This window comes from Pan paniscus, chromosome 1 (assembly GCF_029289425.2).
Source record: "Pan paniscus chromosome 1, NHGRI_mPanPan1-v2.0_pri, whole genome shotgun sequence".
NCBI classification, from domain to species: Eukaryota; Metazoa; Chordata; class Mammalia; order Primates; family Hominidae; genus Pan; species Pan paniscus.
Window position 1 is genome coordinate 47,189,464 of NC_073249.2, and position 24,736 is coordinate 47,214,199.

At 56.6% G+C, this 24,736-nt stretch overlaps 2 protein-coding genes across 7 annotated transcripts in view; both read right to left on the minus strand.

The window, feature by feature from the left end:
- Window positions 1-1,244, minus strand: part of LGR6 (leucine rich repeat containing G protein-coupled receptor 6) — a 127,932-nt gene extending 126,688 nt beyond the window's left edge. For 3 of the 6 annotated variants that reach the window (XM_055109672.2, XM_034943614.3, XM_034943608.3), the window contains exon 1: window positions 372-1,243. In XM_055109672.2, coding sequence (XP_054965647.1) covers window positions 372-583 — 212 coding nt within the window. In that variant the 5' untranslated portion in view covers window positions 584-1,243. Of the gene's footprint in view, window positions 1-371 lie in introns of all 6 variants that reach the window. The other 3 variants (XM_055109656.2, XM_055109655.2, XM_034943618.3) reach the window with 2 other exon arrangements.
- Window positions 1,245-3,411: 2,167 nt separating this feature from the next.
- Window positions 3,412-24,264, minus strand: LOC100974692 (receptor-type tyrosine-protein phosphatase V-like). The gene is given in 37 exon segments (XM_063602986.1): window positions 3,412-3,624; window positions 3,863-3,998; window positions 4,346-4,509; window positions 4,615-4,731; window positions 4,870-4,998; window positions 5,144-5,220; window positions 5,298-5,388; window positions 5,495-5,582; window positions 5,712-5,779; window positions 6,139-6,297; window positions 6,420-6,569; window positions 7,198-7,320; window positions 8,017-8,145; window positions 8,148-8,159; window positions 9,189-9,265; window positions 9,374-9,464; window positions 9,627-9,720; window positions 10,903-10,947; window positions 11,052-11,178; window positions 12,415-12,479; window positions 13,481-13,691; window positions 13,967-14,107; window positions 14,474-14,755; window positions 15,083-15,346; window positions 15,566-15,817; window positions 17,797-18,075; window positions 20,067-20,247; window positions 20,249-20,343; window positions 20,501-20,746; window positions 20,848-21,102; window positions 22,251-22,319; window positions 22,322-22,513; window positions 22,736-22,972; window positions 22,975-23,004; window positions 23,240-23,473; window positions 23,645-23,693; window positions 24,208-24,264. Coding segments are annotated over 37 exon segments (5,139 nt in total). The 3' UTR covers window positions 3,412-3,501.
- Between the last annotated feature and the right edge of the window lie 472 nt (window positions 24,265-24,736).

The window sequence follows — 24,736 nt, forward strand, 5'->3', positions numbered from 1 at the left end:
CAGCCACCATCCCGGGCACTGCTCTGCTAGAAGAGAATGCAGCAACAGGAGATGGAGCAGCCAGCCCCGCGCCCTCCCGCTCAGGATCCAGAACCCACCTCGCCAAGCCTGGGCTCCCATAGTCAGCCCACAAGCACGGAGGCCAATGGGGAAGCCAAGTCAGGGAAGCCCGGTCTCCCTGCTCGCCTGGTATTTAGTCTCAGACTCTTCTCCCCTCCCCAGTCCCGCAACGGTCAACTTGGAAGGGGGCAAACCCTCTCCGGGATGCCCATGCCCCAGGGCACCAAGCAAGCAGGTGCCCTGCTGAGGCCGGGACTGGGCGCTAGCCAGCAGCCCGCAGGACCAGGCGGGGACAGGCGGGCAGTACTCACAGGTAAGCCGTCAGGGGGTCCAGGTCCCCCGGAACGGCGGACAGCCCGAGCTCAGAGCAGTCGGCAGACAGCATGATGCCGTCCTCCTGGCAGTGGCAGGGGGCCGGGCAGGCGGTGGGCCCCGGGCCGGGCTGGGGGGCGCCGCCGGCCCTCCGGGAAGCGCACAGTGCGGCGCAAAGCCATAGCGCCCGGAGCCCCGGCGGGCTGGGCATCTCGGCGGCCGGGCTACTGGGGCACCTGGCGGCCGGGCGCGGACGCACGGGCGCGGTGGCCGCAGCTGCTTCCTCCCGGTCCCGGCGGGCTGCACCGTCGGTGGGGACCGCCCCAGGGGCTCTATTGGGCGTCAGCGGCGGCGGTGGGAGCGCCGGGACGGTGCAGTCAGAGAGGGGCAGGCATTGTTGAGCGATCTTCGTTATTCAGTTTCACAGGCTGGGCTTGGCAAGGGAGGGAGACCCAGCCGGAGGAGGAGTCAAGGAAACTTTCTACGCTGCGGCTCGCTCCCCTTCCCTCCTTCCTTCGGAGCTGGCAGGAATTTCATCCAGGAAAGAAAAAAAAAAGGAAGAAAGCAAAGAAACCCAAGCGAGCAAAGCTCAGCCCGTCAGAGACCTGCATTTGTTTGGATAGGGTGTCCCAGGGTCTTGGCCGCAGGGCTGGGGACCCTCTTGCCTTTGGGGACAGCCACGGGGTCACACGGGACCCAGAGGAGGTCTCTGAAAGAGGCCTTGGGGCTCCCATTGCCCCTCATGCCTCCGCCATGTTTCACACTGCAGGAAACTGAGACCCGAGAGGCAAAATGATTTGTTCAAGGTGACACAGCTGATGGGACATCCCCAGAGCTGGAACTCGTCCGCCCTCCCTGGCCTGTCTGCTAAGACAGGAGAGAGGGGAGTGAGGGGCTACCCTGGAAGAGGCCAGGCTGAGGAGGGTTCCACTGCAGGCTGGGATGACCCGACAGTGGGCAACCAGGAGCAGTCTCCTCACTGAGAGGCCGGGCCTTGACTCCAAAGAAACGGGTGTGGAGTTACACCCGCTGAGTGCACCCTGGGTGGAAATGCACTCCTGCAGCCTCTGTCAGGTTTACGGCCTGGGGACCACCTTGATCCCTGCTCCCAGGACCTCGGGAGTCTGAGGGACTGCGGGCAGCTCAGCTGGTTGTCAGAGCCCACCTCAAAGTAAGCGGATTGGTGCCACCTGGAGGCCGGATGCTGCACCTGCAGCTCAGCCACCCTGAGGCTGGAATCCCACCAAGTGGCTGACCTGGGCCGGCCCCAGAGCCCTGGAGAGCAAAGGGCATGGTGGTTAAAACTGAGGTCAATCCCTGTTCTCTCCTTAGACCATAGTGAGCTGGCTGTGCTTCCTTCATGCAGCCTCTTGCTCTCTCTGGTCTCTCCCATGCTGAGCCAAGCCCCAGTGCAGAGCTAGAGCAGGCTGTGGGCCCCCCTCCTTCCTTTTTTCCCTATCTCCCCATGGTCCAGCCAGAGGGTATACTAGAAACCTGGGACCTCAGAGGCATCCAGGATTTCTTCCACCCTGTCCTTCCACATGCCAGGATCCTCTCATCAACACCTCTCCACTCTCCCAATAACCTCCCAGGGCTAGAGGGGCTGCATAGCTGGACCAAGAAATGAGCAGACCCTGACCCTAGGCCTCCAGTTGGTGCCATGGCGCTGAAAGTAGAAGAAGAGCCTCCTAGGAAGGCCAGAGGATGGGCCTACATGACCAGAAAGACCCACAGATAGAGCCACCTCTGCCCTATGGAAGAAAGCTACCGCAGGCCAGCCTGCACTTCCTTCACTCAACCATAGCCTCGGCTCCATCTCATTTGCAGCTCCTGCTGCTCCAATGTGAGATCTTCCCAGAGTGGAAAAGCCATGGTTGAGCCCTGTTTCAACCTCAGCAGCAGCTGCTTGAGACAGACTTGGGCAGCTCAGAGCAGAGCCTCCAGCCTGCTTTTACGAGGGTCATTAGGGGGCCCACCCTCAGCTCCTGATAAACATGGCATATGGAGGACACCGACATTTAGTCCTCCTGGGAGGGCACCAGTGCTTTAGTCTCATTCTGGGAAAGCTCTCGGCTGAGCAGCCAGCACGACCTCTGTACCCTTCTTCAACCAGGCCTGAGAAGGACCCTCCACTGACTTCTGACCCGTTGCACCTTAGTAGGAACTCAGGTTGGCCAAAGAGCTCTCCCCTCTTCCCCTTGGGGAGACCCAACTCCACTTCAGGGACTCTTGCTCTGATCTGTCCAGGCTTTCTCTGTGTCCTCCCAGGGCCTTCCACCAGGGGCAGTTAAGGTCCAGCATCAGGCACTGCACCTGGAAACTCCCAGCCTGACCAGGGAGGGAGGCAGGAGCTCATGAGGCCACCAGCAATCACGCACATGGTATGCAGTGCAGTCCTAGAGTGTGTGGGACAGACAGCTGCCTCCCCGCCCTCTTTTCTGGTCTCTACTGCTCCTCCTGGTTTTTCCTTTCTCCATATGCCCTCCCTGCTTTCTCCTCCACCTCCTCCTATGTGGAGGGGAGGAAGGAGGAGAGAGCGAAGGAGCAGGGAAAACTTGGCACCTCTGCCTGAGGGGTGCCTCCAGCGCCTGCCTTCCGAGTAACAGGGTAGCTCTGGCACCTCCATCCTGGTGGGGGCTGAGGGTGGCCCCTGGGGGCTCTGGCAGGTAGAGAAGGCTGGGGATGGCAGGAGAAGGGAAGTGGGAAACAGGATAAACCCTACTGCATACAGCGTGGTGCGTACAGGGTGATGGGGCAGAGGACGAACAATTTGGAGCTGTGATTCTGAATCCAGGGCTTAGCACCACAGGAAACTAGACGTGGAGAGACCAAAGTCTGAGGATATTTAGAAACTGAAGGATTAGCAGGGAGAGGATTGCTTCAGGGGAAAAACCAACACCATAGGGGCCATAGGTCACCTAGTTCAACCAGACTCCAGGTCCTAGCTTCCATCCCGGCTCCACGTTTGCCCACAAGACCCACACACGGGGCCCAGGTCTGAGGACGGACAGACAGAACACACTGAGCTTCACGCTTGGCCACAGGTCTTTATTCCAAGACCCTTTACCTTCGCAGCACAGGGCCCAGTGGAGGCCGCCCTTCCGGGGAGCCCAGGCCCACGCGGATGTGTCAGGAATGCTGTCCCCATCCCACAGGGCACAAACCTCTCCTGCACAGTGACCAGTGCCGACTCAGGGGCAGCCCGTCTGCCAGTGCGCTGTTCAGACAATTGTAGAGGTAGATATACTGCTTCTGGAGATGGACATAGGGTTAGGAGGCTCGCCCCGCCTGCCCCAATCTAACAGAAAAGGGCTCCCTTGTGTGTCCCAACCCCTAGGGCTCCATCTGGGAGAATGCACAGCGGTCCACAGTGCCACCTGGTGGCTACCCGGGTGGTGCTGCCTAGAAGCCTGGGCAGAAGATCCCTCACCTCCCACCCCTTCCCACAGCTGAGCCCCCACGCCCCCACCCCAGCCCCATCGCCTCTCACCAGCGTTGGGGTCATAAGGTCACAGGCCTGAGACTGCTGCAGGGCCACGTTAAAGACATCCACGGTGCACTCAGACCCTGCCTGCTGCAGCAGCTGCTCCATGGCCAGGAAGGTGCCCAGCTGGGTCGCACCCTTGCTGCAACTGACCTAGAGTTGGATGAGGTACCTAAAGGGGGTGTGGCAGGGGTGTCCGGGGATGTGGCGGGGGTGTCCGGGGATCTGCGAAAACCCAACCTGGGTGCAGGGACTGAGAAGGGACACCGAACACTTGGTCAGCCAGCCAGCCTGGGCCCAGGGAGGGAGGCGGTAAATTCCCACCATATTCCTGAGGACAGGGTAGGGTGTGGAGAAGACAGGGGCATTGTGAGACTGTGTCCTTTTGGCCCATAACCCAAGCAGGGCCCAGGGAGATCTGAGGCTATGCCAGAGGGGCAGGGAGGGGCTTCCAGTGTCCACTCCCCCAAGACCGTTGTCCAGCAACACCTGGAGTGGCTGAGCAGTGTGCCCGGCTTCTTGCTGTTGCCCCGAGAGCAGCACTGGCCCACAGCAGCCAGGAAGGGCAGCAGGGTGGTGGTGGGCAGCTCATGCCCAGGCTCCAGGTATGGAAACTGCAGTCTCTGCACCTCTCTTTCCTTCCTGCTCTCCCCCTCGGGCAAAGACATGATCGGCATTGGTGCTGGAGAGGGCAGAGGGAGCCCACACAGGACTCTTCTCCCACACACCACCCCATGCCCTGTGGCCCCAACACCTACATGTGTGACCCTGAAGAGGGCACAGAGCCAGCCCACTGTGCTGCTCTCAGCCACCCAGTGCACCGTCACCATGTCTGTGACTATGGGCTGCATCTCCATTGGCCAGAATTCCTGTGGCTGGGACCAAGTTAGGGCTGCTCAGGCAACTTCCTGAGATCTCTGCCCCTGCCCTGGTTAGACAGCACCACAAACTACCTGCCTCCATCCTCAGCCCTAACTCCTGAGCCTCCCTTCCTCTGTCCTCTGCACTCTCACCTTCTCCATGGCATCGAGTGGGCACAGAGAGACAAGCACATGAGCCCCGTGCTGCCACACCAGCTCCCAGAGCTCCTCTGGCCCTGCGAGGCCAGTCAGCACCATATGATCACAGCCAGAGGGCCCACCCTGCAGAGCACAGCTCATTGGCTTCCAGAGACTGAGGGTGTCCCCTGCCCAGCCCACAACTCTGGGAGCCCCCAGCAGCCCCAGCCCGGGAAGTACAGGTGGTCAGAGAGGGCAGGAAACAGTGGCAAAACCAGCATCATCTCACAGGGAAGAGCCAGGCTTCGGGCATGTCGTCAGGGGTGCTCTCCTACACTGGAGAAAACTGCCCCTGAGAACAGTCATCTGAGGGAAGACAGTGAGGGTGAAGCTGCCAGAGGCCCCCAGCCCATGCTGGCCCCCTGCCCCTCCACAGGGTCCACAGTGAGACTCACAGGAGACGGGGCTGTCCTGCTCATAGCCAGGCAGGGGTGCGGAAGAGCCAGTCTCGTCCTTGATGGCCTGCAGCAAGAGCTGGGAAGGAGATGGGTACCCTGAGGCTGGGAGGTCCCACTGCAGGGCTGGCTCAGCAGGGGAAGGCTGCCCTTGGCTGTCACCCACTTCCTGGCCTGAAGTGTACCTCGTACTCCTTCAAGAAGCCAGCGTTGGCATTGGCTGCCCTCTTGGCACACGCCTGTGCGAAGTTCATCACAGAGATGGGCCAAGACCTGGTGGGGGGGTTGGAGAGGGAGAAGGCACTCAAGGTTCCCCAGCTCCCTGTTCTAGTCTGCTCGGCTCTGCCCATGAACAGGAGCAGGGAGCCTGCCTGTGGGAGGCACAGGGAAGCTGGGACTTACTCAGAGATGTTGAAGGGCCCTTCCAGAATCTTGTTCAGTAGGCAGCTGTGCAGGAAGACGTACTGGCTCTGCCAGGGGGAAGGGCATCAGGCTGCTCAGCGAGGAGCGATGGGGGCCTGCAGGGAGATTTTCCAGGCCCTGACCAGCAAGGCAGGGATCGGGTAGGAGGGGAGAGGGAGCCACTGAGAAACCTTCCCTCCACCGTTCTATGGTGTCAAAGCTGACAGGGTCCTGTCCCACCTCCCCTTTCACAGAATAGGGAGCACGGCCCAGATAGGATGGTGATGTGTTTGAAACCCTCTCCCCAGGGTCTTCTGTGTGCCCCATGAGCTCTCTTTCCTGGTCCCTCCTGTAGCCCTGTGGCCACCCACCTCCCTCCCACTCCTTCAGGGTCCCAGCTGCCCAGCCCAGCCTGCGAGGCCCTCACCAGGGTCTGGATCATGAGGGGCCCGTGCATCTAGAATGCATACACAGCATGGAACACGTCTACCATCTGCTCCTCCTCCAGCTGCTGCAGCAGCCTCAACAGGGCCACGAAGGTGCCTGTCTGGCCCATGCCCACACTGCAGGGACAGCCCCTGAGGAGCTGAATGGGTGAAGAGGCTGCCCATGTCCCCAGCTCTCCCCACAGTCCGAGAGCCCCCCACACCTCCAGGCCAGGCAGGGGGCTCTCCACCCTATGCACTCACCTGCCCTCCTGCAGGGCACCAGGATGGGTCCCATGCCCTGGGTGGCCCTTGCCTGTTCCTGTACCAGCTCCATAAAGGTAAGCAGGGAGCTGGGGGCCTTGAGGATGCTGTGGTCGGGTCAGGTGGTGAATTGCAGTTACTCCACCCTCCGCTGCTGTTGCTGGACAACCTGAGAAGGGGGGGGGGAAGGGGGGAAGGGGGGAAGGGGGCAAAGGGGCAAGGGGGCAAGGGGGCAGAGGGGCCCTGCTGCTGCTCCTTATCTTCCTAACTCTAGGCTCCCATGGCCCAGACCTCACACTTTCTTCCCCAGCTGTCTAAGGGCAGGGATGATGCAGACCAACTGTTCCTTGAGGGTGGCAGCTATGTCTCTCTCATCAGGATGCTTCCTGAGCCCTCGGGTCCTTCTCTAGCCTCCTGGGTAATCTCTGCATATAGAGGGTGCCCAAGCAGAGGAGTGATTCGGGTCCCTTGCTTTCCTGCCCCAGGACTGCACAACCTGGGAAGGCAGATGGGCACAGGGGGCATGGGGTGAGGCAGGAGCCCGGAGCTGGCATGGGGGAGGTCAGGAACCATCATGTCTCTAGTGCTCTTCCTTTCCCTCACTGTGCAGCCTCAGATAAGCCCTTAACCTTCTCTGTACCTCCCTACCCCTTCCCTAACACACACTTCCCTGGGTGGTGGCTGAGTACTTGTGGTCCTCCGAAAGAGAGGGCTCCAGGGACCCAGGAAGTGAGGCAACCTTCTCAGGGATCTCAGCTCTAATGCCTGTCCCACCCCCTCATCCTTGGGGCACGCACGTGCTGCAGCTGGAATTCCCGCTTGGTCCACTCATCCTCAGCCTCCTCGGCTAGGAGGTGGATGGTGATGTGATCATGGGTGACCGGGGTAGAGTCGGTCAGCCAGTAATGCTCACACAGCACCTGGGACCAGAAGGTTGGAGAGGGGAAGGGCGGCTGTGAGCCCAGCCCTATCACTGCTGCCCCCTGCTTTACCCAGTCCCACCCCTCCCTGCCCACCTTTCTGGTCCCTGACACCCTGCTGGGATTCTGCTCTCTGTAATGACCCAGCTCCAAGGCTCCCTCCTCCAGGAGCTGCTCTCCCTTGCCTGGGCTCCGGCACCCTTGCCCTCAGACCTCTCATGACCCTCAGGATTCTGAGTCAGCCACCAGCTTGCTGTGCCAAACAGAACAGCCCTTATTCCGCGGCCAGCGGCCCTGGGCTCACTGCTCCAGCAAGAGGACAGACTCGGCAGCCTCTCTGCATGTCCCAGGGCCCTGCATCTGCCAGGCTTATCGAAAGGAAGGATCCATGATGGTACCTTTGACACCGGCCCTGGGCAGTCCCTACCCCTTGGTGCCTTCTCTGCCCAGGGCAAGAAGCCCGTAGAAACTAAGCCAAGCTGGAGCTTACATACCTGGTTCCTCCCACTGCCTCCCCATCCCAGGGACCACCCCATCCTGGGTCTGGGTGGGAGGTGGTTCCACCACCCTCCAGGCCTGATTGGCCTCACTCCAGTCTGCCCCGCCTTCCCTGCGGGAAGATGCCAACGGGGCCATTCCCACAAGGAGAACGTGCGTCACCTGGTGGCCTTTCCAGGAGCCTGTAAGGCGCATCACCCTCCTGTTCTCCATGCCGACGGTCAGCATGATGATGATGCGGACCTGCTACTCCCGCACCAGCCGCCAGAAGTTCTCCAGCGTTTTCTTGAGAGGCGCCTGAGAGGCAATGAATTCCTGTGGGTGGGTGGGTGGGTGTAGCCCTGGGGTGTAGGGGGCAGAGGTCAGGAACATGTTAACGGGCGATGTTTGGTGTCAAGCACACAGCAGATTTCCAATATTTGACCTCCAGGAGTGAGGATGCTGTGCACACACCTACATGTGTGCAAACACACGAACACGTGTATACCCAGAATGCAAACCAGGAGGGCAGACTTCAGAGACACCACCCCCGTCCCTGTCCCACCCCAAAGGGACAAGAAAAACCCCAATGAAAACAACAAGCTACTGACATGAGTTAAATAGCCCACCTAGACCATCCTCTTCACCCACCCAGAGTCACCTTCCTAAAACCAAACTGTGTTTCTTCCATGCTCAAAAACCTTCTGTGGCTCCCCATTGCCCACCAAATAGAGTCCAAAGCCCTCAGCCTAACAATCAACCCCTCCTTCATTCAGCCCCAGGCTATCTTTCCCATTACATCTCCCACCACCCAGCACCTCCCCACTCCCTCACCCCTACGCACCCCCCACCACACACACACACACACACCACACACACACACACACACACACACACACACACACACACACTGCCTGAACGTTACTGCTTGGCTGTTCTCTGGCTGCTCCTTCCAGTCAATAGAATGTCCTTCCCTCTTTCATCACTTATCAAAATGTTACTCATCCTTCAATAAATCAAATGTCCCCTCTGGGAAGCCTTTCTTAATTCCTCAGGTGGATGAAATTTCTCCTTCCTCCATGTGCCCTGAGTAGTATTTTTTCCTCTATTACAGCCCTTGTCACAGTGTGTGGTGAATGTCACACACATGCCCATGTGCTCCTTTGAAGGTGGGGAATGTGGCTAACTCAGCTCTGCCTCCTGCAGGCCCAGCACAGAGCCCAGCACACAGTAGACCCTTGCTAGACACCTGTTGGATTGAGCTCATGAAGCCCAAGCTGGTGATCTCCTAGAGAGCTGTTACAGCTAACAAAGGCCAGTGTGGCCTGCAAACCAGCCCATCTCCCGAGCAGATCCCAGATCCCATGGACAGCCTCACTGGTGGCCCTTACTGGGATGAAGTTGGCGTTGATGTCGTCAGAATGAGGCTCTCCCTCCAGCTGGGTCAGCCTGACACTGGAGTGGTTGTCTGCAGAGAGTGAAAGCTGTGCATTCAGGGCTGGGCACATGAAGCCCCCTGCCCCCATGCCAAGCCCTAGCCCTCTGCCATGCCTCCTCTCCTGCCCCCAGCACTCACAGGGTAGCACGTGTGGGTAATGGTTCTTGGTAGTGTTGGCAGCATACTCAGCCTCCAGTCTGGGCTGCTCCTTGCCCACCTCCTTCAGCTCCTGCAGGGATCAAGGGCAGGCACTGGTTGCTGAAGTAGACCCATCTCACCCCATGCCAGGAGAGGGGCAGTGGGGGCAAGTGTGCAACTGGGAGTTCCCTCCAGACCTTCAGACAGGTCCCAGTCTTCCCTCCTCCGAGCCCAAGGGTGGTAAAGGCCTTACCTCGAATTGCAAAAAGAAAGCCCGGTGCGCGTGAGCACTCTTGGCCTCATAGCTCTGCCTGAAGCTGTGGATAGGGATGGGCCGGTGGGTCCACCTGGTGGGAGGTGGAGAGGGTAGCCCCCCAGCCTTAGGTTTGCAGAGTCCTGCCCTGCCCTCCCCTGGGTGACAGGTACAAAGCAGGGGACCTCAGAGTCCTGGCAGCACAACCTGATCACCTGGGGGCCTGTTGGAAACGCAGATCCTGAATTCCACCCTGGGTGTGGAGCAGCGTGCATTTCCAGCAAGCTCCTCCAACGCCCAGCCTGGGCTGCAAACCACCAATGTGGAAGAACAGAGAAGGGACAGGGGACATGTACACATGTGCACACACACGCGTGAGTCTCACAGTCTCCCTCCCTAGGTCCTGAGGAGGGCTCCTGTGCACAGCCAGTGCTCAGTTAATGTCAGCCCCACAGGAGGTTGACATGAGGGAAAGAGCTATGGCCTGATACCGTCTATGAGGTTGGTCAGGGAGAAGGTGGGAACTGGAGAAGCTGGGAACTGCAGAAGGTGGGAACTGGAGAAGGCATGCATGATGGTTAATATGGTATCAACTGGGTTGAGTCACAGTGCCCAGAAAGTTAGTCAAACATTATTCTGGATGTTTCCATGAAGGTGTTTTTTGTATGAGATTAACATTTAAAGTGGTTCACTGAGTAAACTCTAATGTGGCTGGGCCTCATTTAATCAGTCGAAGGCTTTCATAGAACAAAGACTGACCTTCTCTGAGCAAGAAGGAATCCCATTAGCAGGCTGCCTCCAGACGCTTCCCAGAGCCTTTGGCCTGCTGGTCTACCCCAGATTCCTGGACTCACCAAGCCTCCACAATCACATGAGCCAATTCCTCAACATCTGTCTCTTCCCCCTCTCTCCCTTTCCTCTCCTCTCATCTCCCCCACCTTCCTGTCCTCTCTTTCCCTGCTCTCCTCCCTCCTCTCCTCTCTCCTCTTTCCACACACACCCTGTTTGTTCTGTTTCTCTGGAAAGCCCTGACTTATGTATGAGTGCATTTGGAGGAGGAAGAGGCCACATGGGCAGAGAGGAGCGGGGAGCAAGAGGTCCAGGCATTGAAAAGGCATTTGGGGAGGTGTGGTGGCTGAGGAAGAATGGGGGTCTGGCAGAGCCTTGCAACCCCCTGACTGGGACACAGTCACTGCAGAATGGGGGCCAGGGGAGCTTCAGCAATGCCACCATGGCCCCCACAAGGCAGGGAGGTGCAGGAAAATGCACTCACCGCAGGTTATAAACTGTCAGCTCTTGGGAAAATGGATTCTTCCCTGCCCTGCAAAGGGTGAGGGGGCATGTGGGAGGCAGCCCCAGGGGCAGGGAGCTGGCCCACTCTGGTCATGAAGTTCTCCCCAGCCCCCAGCCTTCCCTCCCACTCACCTCTGCCCCTTCACCCGCCTCCAGCACAGCAGGCCCAGCACAGCACAGATGGTGAGGACACAGCCCACCACGAGGCCCTCCACTACCGGCAGGGGCACTGATGCCGGGGAGACACCGGCCCGGGGCTCTGTGGAGAGAAGGGAAGAGTGGAACACAGCAGCCTTGTCCCACAAACCCTGCGAGGTCATGCCAAGCTCTGCTAGACCTGGGACCCTCTGGGTGAAGGGTACAGTGACAAACCCCATCTACACTAGTAGTCCCAGATATCAAACTGAGGCCAGAGATGGCTGCCTGGGGGGAACATCTGGATGGGAACTGGGAACACCCAGCAACCCCTCCCTGCCCCCAGCTCCTCAGGATGCCCCAAAGACCCCACTCCCTTCCCTGACGCCATCAAAAGAAAAGAAAGAGGGCAGAGGCCTGGTTTCCTGGACTTTCTAGAACTGCACTGTCCTATACGGCAGCTACCGAACATTTGAAATGTGGCAATTCCAACTTATGATTTGCTGTAAGTGTAAAATACACACCAGATTTCAAAGACATAGTAAGAAAGAAAAGAATGTAAAATATCTCATTAGAAGTGTTTTTGGCCAGCTGCAGTGGCTCACACCTGTAATGCCAACACTTTGAGAGGCCAAGGCAGGTGAATCACTGGAGGTCAGGAATTCAAGACCAGCCTGGCCAACACGGTGAAACCCTGTCTCTACTAAAAATACAAAAATTAGCCTGTAATTCCAGCTACTCAAGAGGCTGAGGCAGGAGAATCACTTGAACCTGGGAGGCAGAGGTTGCAGTGAGCCGAGATTATGCCACTGCATTCCAGCCTGGGCAACAGAGAAAGACTCTGTCTCAAAAAAAACAAAAAAACAAAAAAAAAACATTAAAAAAAAGTGTTTTTAATGGGTCACCTGTTGATATTTTAGATATTTTGGTTTAAATAAAATGTCACTAAAATTAATTTCACCTGTTTCTTTTGACCTTTTCAATGTAGTTTTAAAAAGACATTTTAAATTACTTATGTGGCTTGCCTTACATTTCTATTGGTCAGAGCTGTTCTAGAGCCCGGATGGCCTGGGAGCATCCGGGTATAGAGGGGCAGCGTGAGTGTGGACAGCAGCAGACCACTGCAATGCCTCAGACTCTCCTGCCTGCATTCTCAGTTCGCCCAGGCCAAGTCTGGTGCCAAGAGCACCTTCGTCGCTGGCTCTGGGTCTCCCCACTCTGCTCGGCAGGACTTGTTATCCCAGTAGTCTAAGCTCAGTCCCTCCTGCTACTGGTTGGTGATGAGCCACACAAGAGGGTTCCCAGCTCTCCTCCCCATCTCCAAGGCCCAGCTGGAGCCCTTGCCCAGTGCCCACCCTACCCGAGAAGGCTGAGGAGTTAATGGTCTCAGGAGGGCTGTACCTGGTAAAGGCTGCAACGCTGAACCTGGGCAGAGAAACAGGACCTTTTGTTGGGGAAGGGCAGGCAAATAAGGTGAAGCCCCTCCCAGCAATCTGGGTCACAAGCAATAGACACTCAGATAGCAAGTGCTCCCCGGCAGGGGTGTCCAGGGGAGAGAAGAGGCAGTCATGGGTTCTTAGTTTCCATTTCTGGTTGGGCCAGTAAAGCCCCTTCCTCATCCCTCTTGTCTGCTTATTACTAGAGACAGAAACTAAAAACCATGGGCACAGGCTGCTAAAAGCCTAAAACAAAACAGAACAGAACCATAACAAAATAAGGCAGGCTGGACAAGCTTGGCAGAGGTTACGTATCATGCTATCTGCCATCTTACAGCAAACCCCATCTTCCTTGCCTGAGAGTAAGAGGAAGCTCTAGAAATAGGTACCTGAGCCTGGCACAGTGGCTCACCCCTGTAATCCCAGCACTTTGAGAAGCCGAGGCAGGCGGATCACCTGAGGTCAGGAGTTGGAGACCAGCCTGGCCAACATGGTGAAACCCTGTCTCTATTAAAAATACAAAAATTAGCTGGGCATGTTGACCTGTGTCTGTGGTCTCAGCTAGTCGGGAGGCTGAGGCAGGAGAATCGCTTGAACCTGAGAGGCAGAGGTTGCAGTGAGCCGAGATCAGCCACTGCGCTCCAGCCTGGGTGACAGAATAAGACTGCCTCAAAAAAAAAAAAAAAAAAAAAGAAAAGAAAAGAAAAGGAAAGGAAAATAAAAAAAGAAAAAGAAAAAAATAAGTACCTGGATATCCTGGGAACTGCCCTGGCAAGCTGAAACAACACACTCCACTTTCCTTTTTGAAAAAAGAACCGTGTAACAGATGGGTGTTCAGGTTTTTGCCTTGTCTGCCAGGAAGCTCAGTCAAAATGACTTAATGGACCATCACATGCATTCTGTTTATAAGTCAGTCCAGATCTCTTGTTTCTTTACGAACCACAAATGAAACTTGTAAGTTTCATCACTCCCTTCAGCCTTAGCGCTCGCCTATACTGGGAACCTAGCTTGAGCTGCCCGTTGCATATCTCTTTGGTGTGGCCACAGTCCTCTGTACCCACAGGCACTGTCCAGGATCTCGGCACAGCCCAGGGATCTGGGTAGAAGGGGTTGGGGAGCAGGATGGCCAGGTAGGAGTCATGTCCTCTGTAGTAGTGGTCATGCCACATGTGGTTGATGGCTTCCCAGGAAGGCTGAGGCACTGAGAGAGGAGTGGGGAACGGGAAGAGCAGGGTGGGCAGTGGGGCCGAGGCCTCTCTTCCTGCCACAGAGGGGCTACCCTATCTCTCTATCGTGTACCCACCATTCATATTAGCACTCTCCTCCAGAACGTTCTGGTCCCCCTTTCTGCTCCGAGACTGACACCAGCCTCACATATTTCATCTTACCAGTCTCAGTCCCCATCTTAACCCCCACCATCACCTACTCCATGCCACGGCTAGGGTCTCCCCATCCCCTCCTGGGCCCAGGACTCATGTGACATGTTGGTGGTGGCAATGATGCCGTACCACTGGATCTGCCCATCATCCTTGCCAAACATACCCCGTGGGATCATCGCTCCCATTTCTGTCCCAGGCTCCAGCTCAGGGGCCGGGGCTAATGCTGGGGGATGCCAGGCTGGGGATGGAGAGGAGAGTGAGGACCTGACTGGGTGCCTAGCAACCCATCTTCAAGGGCAGGGACCATGCCTTCATAGCCCCAGTGCCTGGGGCTAAAGAACCAAGGCTGGGTGCAGTGGCTCACGCCTGTAATCCCAACACTTTGGGCTAATGGATATAATTAAATAAGGACTAGAAGGTTCCTGGGCTAGGGTACCAGGACACAAGGCTCAAAACTATGGTATCAAACTAGCAAGATCAGGGCCAGAGGAAAGGGCTGGGCCCTGGGGAACAGAGAAAAACCCAGGCAGCCAGGACTAGAGGAGTGACATCCCCAGGAAGACACGGAACTGAGGGGGCCTCAGAGGCAGCAGAAGCTGCCTACCCTCGGCAGATGTGGAACATGCCAGAGTGACCAACCGACTCCACAGACCGTTCCTGCCCAGCACGGCGAGGCTGAGGCGATAGGAAGTGACAGGCACCAGGTTGGGCAACAGGACTGCATTTTTGGAGGTGTCGGCCTGGAACACAAGGTGAGCATTCCCTCCTGCCACCAGCTGCTCTGCCACCACCAGACAGGTGCCCACATCCCTGGCGGGCCCTGTCCAGTTCAGGGCCAGGAAGGTGGCCTCAGGCTGGCACTGCACATCCTCCACAGGGCCAGACTCTGTGGGAATCAAAAGGCTCTGCATTGGGTGGGGGTCAGTGCACCCCCATGAGCAGGGCTTCTGGGTGAAGGGCTCTCGAAATCCGCAGGCATAGAGGGACTGGACATTTATGCCCATGGAAAGGGATATCAGCCAGGCGGAAAAACATCTCCTTTGGACATGACTGCCCACCTGGAGAAGCGTAAGGGGCATAACCCCGAGCAGAGTGGGTGCAGCATCCATCTGGAGAGAGCAGTGGCTCAGAGTCGAGCGGGCAGTGCTGCCCACCTGAATCAGACCTGCATCTCAGGGCACCTTCGTCCTCTCCGCCACTGACGTCAGCATACCAACAAGCAGTACCACGCGCTAAGTGGACGCCTGCAGCGGCCCTGCCTGGCACAGCACTGACAGGGAGAGGTTGCATCCAGGTGTGAGGCCCCTCAGGATGAGGTGGGCTTGGCCTGGCACCAGAGGGTGCTCCCAGGAGAGGTGCCCCACCTCTGAGAGTTGGGTGTAGCACATCCCCTGCCCCAAGGGGCTGCTGGCCCAGGCCAGGTTGACCACAGCGGTGCTCGCATGCATGGACACCAACTCACTGGGTGTGTGCAGGGCTACAGAGGGAGGGAAGGAGGGAGGAAGAACAATCAGCCAGGCCGCCAGCCCCAGTCCTCAGAGCCCCATGCTTGATGCCAGGGCCTGCTGACCCCTGCAGGGCCCTGGGGTGTGGAGATGGAAAATGGGCTAAAGGGGGCACCACTGAGGGAAGACCCGGGGCTCTCTGAGGCAGCCTTGCTCACCTCTCCTGCATCGCTGCCTTCCCCATGCCTCACGGGTCCAGCCAGAGGTGTTGGCTGCTGCAATGTGGTGGGGCCCAGCCTGCGTGACAACCTCCACCTCGTACTTCGTGCCTGGAGTCAGACTCGAAAAGCTTGTGCTGGCCACCTTGGCTCCGACGGCGCTGGTGCCTGCCCGGTACAGGGTCACCGGGTAGCTGTCTCGGCCCCTGGGGGCATGGACCCAGGATGCCCAGAGCTGGGTGGGATCTTCACTCGTCACATTTACCAGAGGAGGGGCAAGCGGGCCTGCGAGGAGAGCAAGATATGGAGGGTGTGGAGAAAAGGGAGAAACGATCTACACTAAATCTCTGGCTCCCCCCTCTCCAAAAGAACCCCAATTTCTCCCTCCATCCTTGGCCCTATCAAGAAACACCCAGGAGCTAGAGACACCATTTCAGGGCATCCTGTGAGCCCAGGATTCCACTGGAAAGCAGGGCCTGCCACTGACCCCAGGCAGCAGAGTCCAGGCTAAGCCTGAGTTGAACAGATGAACTAATCACTTACTCTCGCCACATCCCACCCCTCTCAAGGCAGAGCTAGGCTGGGCAGCATGAGTGTTAAACCGTGTCCCTTCTCCCAGCCCCTGCACAAAGGAGCTTTTAAAGACCCTTATGGCCGGGTGCGGTGGCTCATGCCTGTAATCCCAGCACTTTGGGAGGCCGAGGCGGGTGGATCACCTGAGGCCAGGAGTTCGAGACCAGCCTGGCCAATATGGTGAAACCCTGTCTCTACTGAAAATACAAAAATTAGCTGGGCATGGTGGTGGGCACCTGTAATCCCAATTGCTCAGGAGGCTGAGGCAGAAGAATTGCTTGAACCCGGAGGCAGAGGTTGCAGTGAGCCAAGATCGCGCCACTGCACTCCAGCCTGGGAGACAGAGGGAGACTCTGTCTCAAAAAAAAAAAAAAAGGCCCTTATGTGGATGGACAGGCAGATATCTGGGGGCCCAGGCAGCACCCCTCCACCCCTCCACCCTCAGAGCTTGAACTCAGTTGAACTCAGGAGCCACATGAGCCTGGCCCAAAAGTCAACACTTCTTTATAAATGGGGACACTGAGGTTCAAAGAGGGCCAAGGTTTGCTCTAGGGGCTGAGCCCCAGCTAGAACCCAGGTCTCCTGACTTCCAGGGTGACCTCCTTCCAGCTCCCTCCCAGCCTGTACTCCAGGCAAGATCCAGACAACAGTGACAGGGGCAGGAGGAGGCTGGGAGGGGAGGCCCAGGGTAGGGGTAGAAGGAGCCACCACATTGGAGAGGGATGCACTCAGGGTGGGGAGGCCCATCTATCCCTCAGCTCCACCAAGGGCTCCGCAGGCAGAAAGAGCAGGAAGACTCAGGCCTCATGAGAGGGGCTTCCCAACCCAACTCTACAGGCCCCCAGGGCTTCTGGGTAGGAGAAAACCTCACTGCGTGTCCTGCACTTGAGTAAAGGCAAGGAGCATGGAGCTGGTCACACTGCCTGCTTCAATCCCAACTCCCCACTGTGCTGAGGAACCTGGCGCAAGTTATTTTCTGTCTCTCTGCCTCAGTCTCCTCATCTGTGAAACAGAGAAAACCATAGTAACTACGTCCTAGGCTTGGTGTTATGAGACTTAATGAGAGCACACAGGTAGAAGACCTGGCTGAGTGCCCAGTAAACGCTAGCTATTGCTGTTATGATTTTTTTTCTTTGAGAGGGGGTCTCACTCTGTCACCCAGGCTGGAGTGCAATGGTGCAATCTCAGCTCTGCAACCTCTACCTCAAGCTAATTTTTGTATTTTTAGTAGAGATGGGGTTTCACCATGTTGGCCAGGCTGGTCTCAAACTCCTGATCTCAAGTGATCCACCCGCCTCTGCCTTCCAAAGTGCTGGGATTACAGGCGTGAGCCACTGCGCCCAGCCTTGCTATTGTTATGATTAACCACTTGTGGCCCACTACCACCCACCTCCCTACTGCCAGCCATGAGAGAGCATGAGGAATATCATGCCCAGTGCCGCCGTACAAGTGAGCAAACGCCTTCTAAGAAGGATCTGCCCACCTTCTAGAAGGCCTAAAGGGCCAGGGCCCTGGGGGAGTCCCAGTGAGGGGAGTGGGGTTACCTAGTGCCTAGGGACCGAGGGAACAACCCTAAGCTGATACATGCCCCACCATCAGCCCAGCTGCCTGCCTGAAGACCACAGAGGCCAAGGGGACATGCAGCCCCCTGGGAATCCAAGAAGCAAGGTAGGGGAGGGCCATCAGAAGGCACTCATGTGTCCAGCCTGTGGCGTTGGTGCTGCTGCTCTGATCCAGCCCCCGCAGGGTGGTCAGCTGCACCAGGAACTCAGTGCCCGGTGACAGCTAGGCCCAGGAGAAGTTCTGGACCTCTGCGGCCAGAGTGTCCACCCTTTCCAGAGTCAGAGGCCTCAGGCTATAAAGCTGCACCTGGAAGCCATCCCTCCCCACTGGTGGGGGACTCCAGGAAGCCTTCAGGGCAGGAGGCTGGGTGGCAAGGTTCAGGCTCAAGTTGGCAGGAGGAGCAGGGACTGGGGGAAGGACAAGGAAGAAACAGATGTGGAGTCACCTGAATTCCCTGCCTCTCCTCCCCATGAGCTACACCCATCTCCTCAGTCCCCAGGCAAGCTCCCAGCCCTCCCCACCTAAAACCCCTGCTTCCACAGGGCTCAAAGGCCACCCTCCTTTCCTTCCCAGGAAACCCTCTTAAACAGATGCTTGCCCAGACACCTGCTCCCCGCTTCCTCCCTGACTGTCCACCCCTTGAGGGCATGGCGCCAACCCTGTCACACCTCTTAGGGCCCCGGTCTCCAGCTCACCTGCTGACGTTCAGTTCCCGTCCAGTCTGTCTCTGGCCTGAGGACCTTGGTGCACACTTAGCCTCCTGCTAAGGTCCTCTCCACCCATCCTCCCCAGCCCCAGCAGATGACCCTGGGCAGGACCCCACCCTGCCCCCCACCAGCCTGCTCTCACTCAGCTCACTCTTCTCCGGGAAACCTCCTCTGACTTTTTAAGCAGGTGTCCCTTCTGTGAGTCCTAAAAGATTAGACTGAACCACATAAAATTCCTGAGATTCAGCCATTTTAACCAACAGGAATGGAGTTTCATATGGTTCAAGCTAATACATTATGCACATTCCAATTAGTGCATTAACAGGTATTATGATATATAAAATCATATACACACACACACACACACACACACACACACACACACGCCATCTGTTTACTTGTCTTCCTGAGGCACTGAGGACTATTCATCATTTTTGGCCTCAGCAACTGGTTTCATGCCAAGAAAATGGGAGTCATTCATTAAATAATTGTGGGATGGATGGATGGATGGATGGATGGTGGATGGATAGATGGATGGATGGACAGTGGATAGATGGTGGGTATATAGCTAACCAGATGGAAGGAGGTAGAAATTGCTTGCAAATAGATTCATGAAAGGCCTCATCTTGTACTCATGGCCTTCTGAGTCAAGAATATGGCACACAAGGCCGGGCACAATGGCTCATGCCTGTAATCCCAGCACTTTGGGAGGCTGAAGTGGGCAGATCATGAGGTCAGGAATTCGAGACCAGCTTGGCCAACATGGTGAAACCCCATCTCTACTAAAAATACAAAAATTAGCCATGTGTGGTAGCAGGCACCTGTAACCCCAGCTACTCAGGAGGCTGAGGCAGGAGAATTGCTTGAACCTTGGAGGCGGAGGTTGCAATGAGCCGAGATCATGCCACTGCACTCCAGCCTGGGTGATAGAGCAACTCCATCTTGGAAAAAAAAAAAAAAAAAAAAAAAAAAATATATATATATATATATATATATATATATATATATATATATATGGCACACAGTCCAGCCACAGTGGCTCATGCCTGTAATCCCAGCACTTTGGGAGGCCGAGGTGAACAGACTGTTTGAGGTCAGAAGTTCAAGATCAGCCTAGCCAACATGGTGAAACCCCATCTCTACTAAAAAAATAAAATAAAAATACAAAAATTAGCCAGGCAAGGTGGCAGGCGCCTGTAATTCCAGCTACTCGGGAGGCTGAGGCAAGAGAATCACTTGAACCCAGGGGTTAAAGGTTGCAGTGTGCCAAGATCCCACCACTGCACTCCAGCCTGGGTGACACAGCGAGATTCCATCTCAAAATATATATATATGTTTATATATATATGTTTATATATCTATAATTATATATAATATACTATATATAATATATAATTATATTATATATAATATAATTATATATTATATATAATATATTATATATAAGATAATTATATATATATTATATATAATTATATATATATAATATATATATAAAATATATAATATAATATATATAATTATATCTTATATATAATATATAATATATATTATATATATAATTATATATAATTATAGATATATAAACATATATATATATATATGGCACACAGAAGTGCAGAGTAGAGGATGCCAGTCCCCCAGCCCACCACCTGAGGCTGGCCTCTCACAGGCTGCAGCCAGGAACTCACAAGTACAGGGGTGGATCTTCTGGATGCTAGAGCCAAGGTTCTCTGCCCAGGCCCACACTGACATGGCATAGGAGGAGCCAGGCACCAGACTCCTCAGGGTCAGGCTGGAATTGTCGGGGCCCAAGTCAACAAGACTGCCCGGTGACCTCTGGCTGCCCTCCTGGTGCCAAGCGACCCTGTAAGCCTTCCCGCTGTCCTGGTGCTGGGGCCCAGACAATGGCCAGGTCAGAGGGGCCACCCCTGCTGATAACCTCCAGGGACTGTGGTGCCAGGGGACCTGAAGAGAAGGGCAGTTTGGTGAGGGGTCCATACACTGCCTGCAGCCCTTTGGTGCCCCCTGCCCAGCTCTTCTGAGTCTCTCCCCTGCTCTGACCTCCCTCCCCTGGCAAGGCCTTCCAGCTGCAGGGCCAGGGAACACAGTGGCTAGCACTCACTTTTGTGGCCCATGAGGCTCTAAGTGATGATTCCCAGAGATGAGGCAATGTCCACACAGTAGCGGGCCCCAGGCACTGGCCCATAGAAGGTGATGTGGGTGGCACCAGGTGGCACAGAGATGTTTCCAAGGAGGCCCAGGTTTCCCTCTGTGTAGAGCAGGGCCCGTCTCCCAGGCTCCTTGGAGGCCTCGAGCCCATCCAGCTGCCGCTTGGCACCACTGCCTTGTCTGGACTTGGCTGCGGAATCTGGAGGCGAGACAGGCCCCAGAGAGTGAGGCCTCACCTGCCTCTGGATGCAGATGCCCCTGGGCAGGATCCTGCCCTGCTCCCCACCAGCGGGGACTCACCGTCCAGCCAGGCACTGGCCTGGGCCCAGGCGTCATATGGCCCCGCTAGGACCTTCAGCTCCAGAGCATAGTGCCCAGTGGGCAGGGGCCCTGGGAATGTGACATTGTGGGCCTCAGGGCCTAGAGTGATATTCTTCTCCACTGGCCCACTTAACTTCAGCAGGAAGCCATCCTGCACACCTGGCCCTACCTTCCAGCTTGCCCAGAGCTTGGCGGGCAGGGGAGTCAAACCAGGTCGAGGGTGGGCAGAGGGATCTGTGGAGAAAATAAAGAAATATGTGCAGGAAGACCTAAACAGCGGAGGGGAGAAATCCCACTGGTTCTGTGCTGGCTTCATTCCTCTATGCACTGGGCCACACCTTGTCCCAGTGTTAGCGGCCACCACTTGCCACATTCTGGATGAACACCGGCATCTGGCTGCTACCATCTGGCCACGGACAATAACAGAAATAAACACATCAAGTGATTAAATGTGCACCTGCCAGCATGGTTCTGAATACCACATGTGGAAACTAACACAGAAAGAGGGTAAGCACTTGTCCAGAGATGCATAGCCACTGGGTTGCAGAAACAAAACTCAGAACACGGCAGTCTGGTTTGTCTGCCCTCAACCACTGCACAATGGGGCTTCTCTAAGTAAAAAGTCAGTGAAGCCATGGCGAAGCCAACATGGGCTCTGCAGGCATCCAACCCAGGTTCAGGTCAGCTCACCCACGCACAGGCTACGCAGGAAAGGTTGGGTTTCCTCTCTCTGAACCTCAGCTCCGTCCGCCATAAAATGGGGATAATATGACTTACATAGGGCTGTTCTGAGGATTCAATGAAACAATACACAGAAGGTGCTTAGCACAGGCCGGGTGCAGTGGTGCACGCCTGTAATCCCAGCACTTTGGGAGGCCGAGGCGGGCAGATCACGAGGTCAAGAGATCGAGACCATCCTGGCCAACATGGTGAAACCCCGTCTCTACTAAAAATACAAAAATTAGCTGGGTGTGGTGGTGCGTGCCTGTAATCCCAGCTACTCGGGAGGCTGAGGCAGGAGAATCACTTGAACCCAGGAGGTGGAGGTTGCAGTGAGCCGAGATCACGCCACTGCACTCCAGCCTGGCAACAGAGTGAGACTTTGTCTCAAAAAACAGAAACAAAAACAAAACAAAACAAAACAAAACAAAAACAGAGTCCAGCTTAGCACAGAGTCCAGCACACAGAAGGGTTCAATTGATAACTACTGTCACCACCATCATCCCCTCAGATAGGTACCCACCACCAGCCAACTGGAGGCACACTCCCTCTGAGCCTCCAAAGACACCCCCCCCCCCACTGCCAGTTGTATCCTGGCTACTTGACCCACGGAGAAGAGATGGGAAGTCTCAGCTGTGTCTCCTTTACCCCCAAGCACTCACAGGTCCACTCTGTGGCATTGGGCCCCACTGCCCGATGGGGCCTGGCAGCAGCACTGAGCGTCAGCTCACAGGGGGGCCCTGAGACAGGTGAAGGGAGGTGTGATGGGAGACTCCCCGTCTGAATACTGCAGTCAGATTGGTGCCACCTAGGAGGTCTGTGAGCACCAAGTGGAGCCAGGCAGCCCCCTTGGAGCCATTCCAGGAGGCTTGCAAGGCACTGGTGCCCAGGGTATGCAGTACCAGGTGATCTGGAGACACAGGGGCTGGAGGAAGGATGTAGAGAAAATGTCAGGCTCAAGAAAGGCCCCTGGAGCAGGATGCAGGCAGGGACCCTGGCACTAGGGAGCACAGAAGCCCTGGCACTAGGGAGCACAGAAGCCCAGGCACATTGGAACATGGCTGGCTATGAGGCTCTGGACTTTCCACCATTCCCACCACTCCCAGATTGGCTGCCACCCGGGGCCTTGCCCAAGTGCCCACCTTACCTGTCCACTGATGGAGGCTGGTTGTTGCTTGGAGGTTGCCAGCCCAGGTGTTAACTTCCAAAATATACTCAATATCTGGCAAGAGGTTGCCAAAATTGTAGGACAGGGTGCCCAGGGGCATGGAGATATTATGTGCCAATGTCTGGGATTCTAGGTGGTAGAGGAGAAGGCAGTAGCCATCCTGCTCCCCGGGGGCATCACCCCATGAGGCCTCCAGGCTGGATGGGCTCCCGGAATGTGGAGCTGCAGTCCATGGACAGTTGACGGGGCTGCATCAGCGGAAGACAGAGACACCAAGGTCAGTGCCACAGGGGCATCACCCCTCTGCCTGTAGTGCTCCTAAATAGGTCACTGTACTAGACATGATCTACAGAGCAGTTGCGCTCCCTGCCAGCACTCCAGGGCAGCCACCTCCTGCCCCAACCCCAGGCAACAACCCCACCCCTTCAGCCTGCAGCCCTCATACAGTGCGAGCAGTGAGGGTGATGGTGACATTCTGCCCACAGGGTCGCAGGGCAGTCACTTCCAGCTGGTAGCGACCCCCTGACACCAGATCTTGGAACTTAAAGCTGGATGCATTGGTGTGGGCCTGGAGCTGCTGCCCTTCAGGAGAGCTGAGGGGGCTCAGACGTGTGAGGCGGAGGGCGTGGGTGAACCTGCCTGGCCCCGGGGCTGCCCAGCTCAGAAAGAGGCTAGTAGGTCTCCCCTGGCTGGTGATGTTCACGTTCAGGGGTGGGCCTGGGGAAAAGGAGGTGCTTTCAGAACCCACTAACAGCCTTTCTACCTTAAAGAATGGAAGGCCAAAAAAAAGAAAAAGCCAGGGTAGAGCCAGGGTCTGGTGTGGAAAAATTGGCCCCACACCCCCGACTCTTCACCCCCAGAACTCCCTCCCCCGCTGAAGACACCTACCTGCACTCTCCCTGCCTGGACTCCCTTCCAGGGAGGGGCATGCTTCCTCCTGCAGGAAGAAAGGAGGCAGAGAGTTGGGGAAATGGACAGAGGCCTCTGGGAAGGCTACTGGTGGAAGGTGGAAGGGGATTGTGACTCTCAGGCTGCAGACAAGCCCACCTCTTCCTGATGCTGTAGCAGGACGAGCTGCAGACAAAACTCCTCAGACACCAGATTAAAGAAGGAAGAGGCCGGGCACGGTGGCTGACGCCTGTAATCCTAGCACTTTGGGTGGTGGGGCAGGGCCAGGATCCAAGAGAAGGCTCTGTTGCCGTGTCTGACAGCCCCACACATGGCCAAGGGGCATCTCCCGGAAGCATGCCCACGGCGCATCTGTTCTCCAGGCAGGCTGGAGCAATCTGTTCTCGCTCGCTGCGCCACGTGCTGGCCCTGGTGGAAAGGGAGTGGCCTCTCCTCGCCTAATGCAGACCAGCTGTGGGGCCCCGAGGAGCGTTGGGAGATCTGGATGTGCCCTGGAGAGTGGGGACCCCACCCGCTGGCCTGCCCCCCCATGCCCACCTTACCTCTGCCAGAAAACCCCGGAACCAGAGCAGGGCAGTGAACAGGATTGGGAGCCTCATCCTGATAGCTGCAGAGTAAAGTTGGGAGGCAGCAAGGGGAGGAGCCAGTCCCCTGGCCCACCTTGCCTTGCTTGCTGGCAGGCAAGGAGGGCGGGCATGGGTGGGAAGGGCAGAGTTTCAAGCACAAGCAGGCAGCAGGCAGCAGGCAGCAAAAGCAAGGGGCTGCCTCTTAGCCCCAGAGCCTGACCCCTGCTCTCTCCAGCCTTGGCAAGGCTCTTGAAGGGAGAGAGGCGGAGGCTGGCTCCAGGCCCAGAAGGTGGAAAGGGATTGTGACTCTCAGGCTGCAGACAAGCCCACCTCTTCCTGATGCTGTAGCAGGACGAGCCACAGACAAAACTCCTCAGACACCAGATTAAAGAAGGAAGAGGCCGGGCACAGTGGCTCACGCCTGTAATCCCAGCACTTTGGGAGCCTGAGGCGGGCGGGTCACGAGGTCAGGAGACCGAGACCATCCTGGCTATTATGGTGAAAC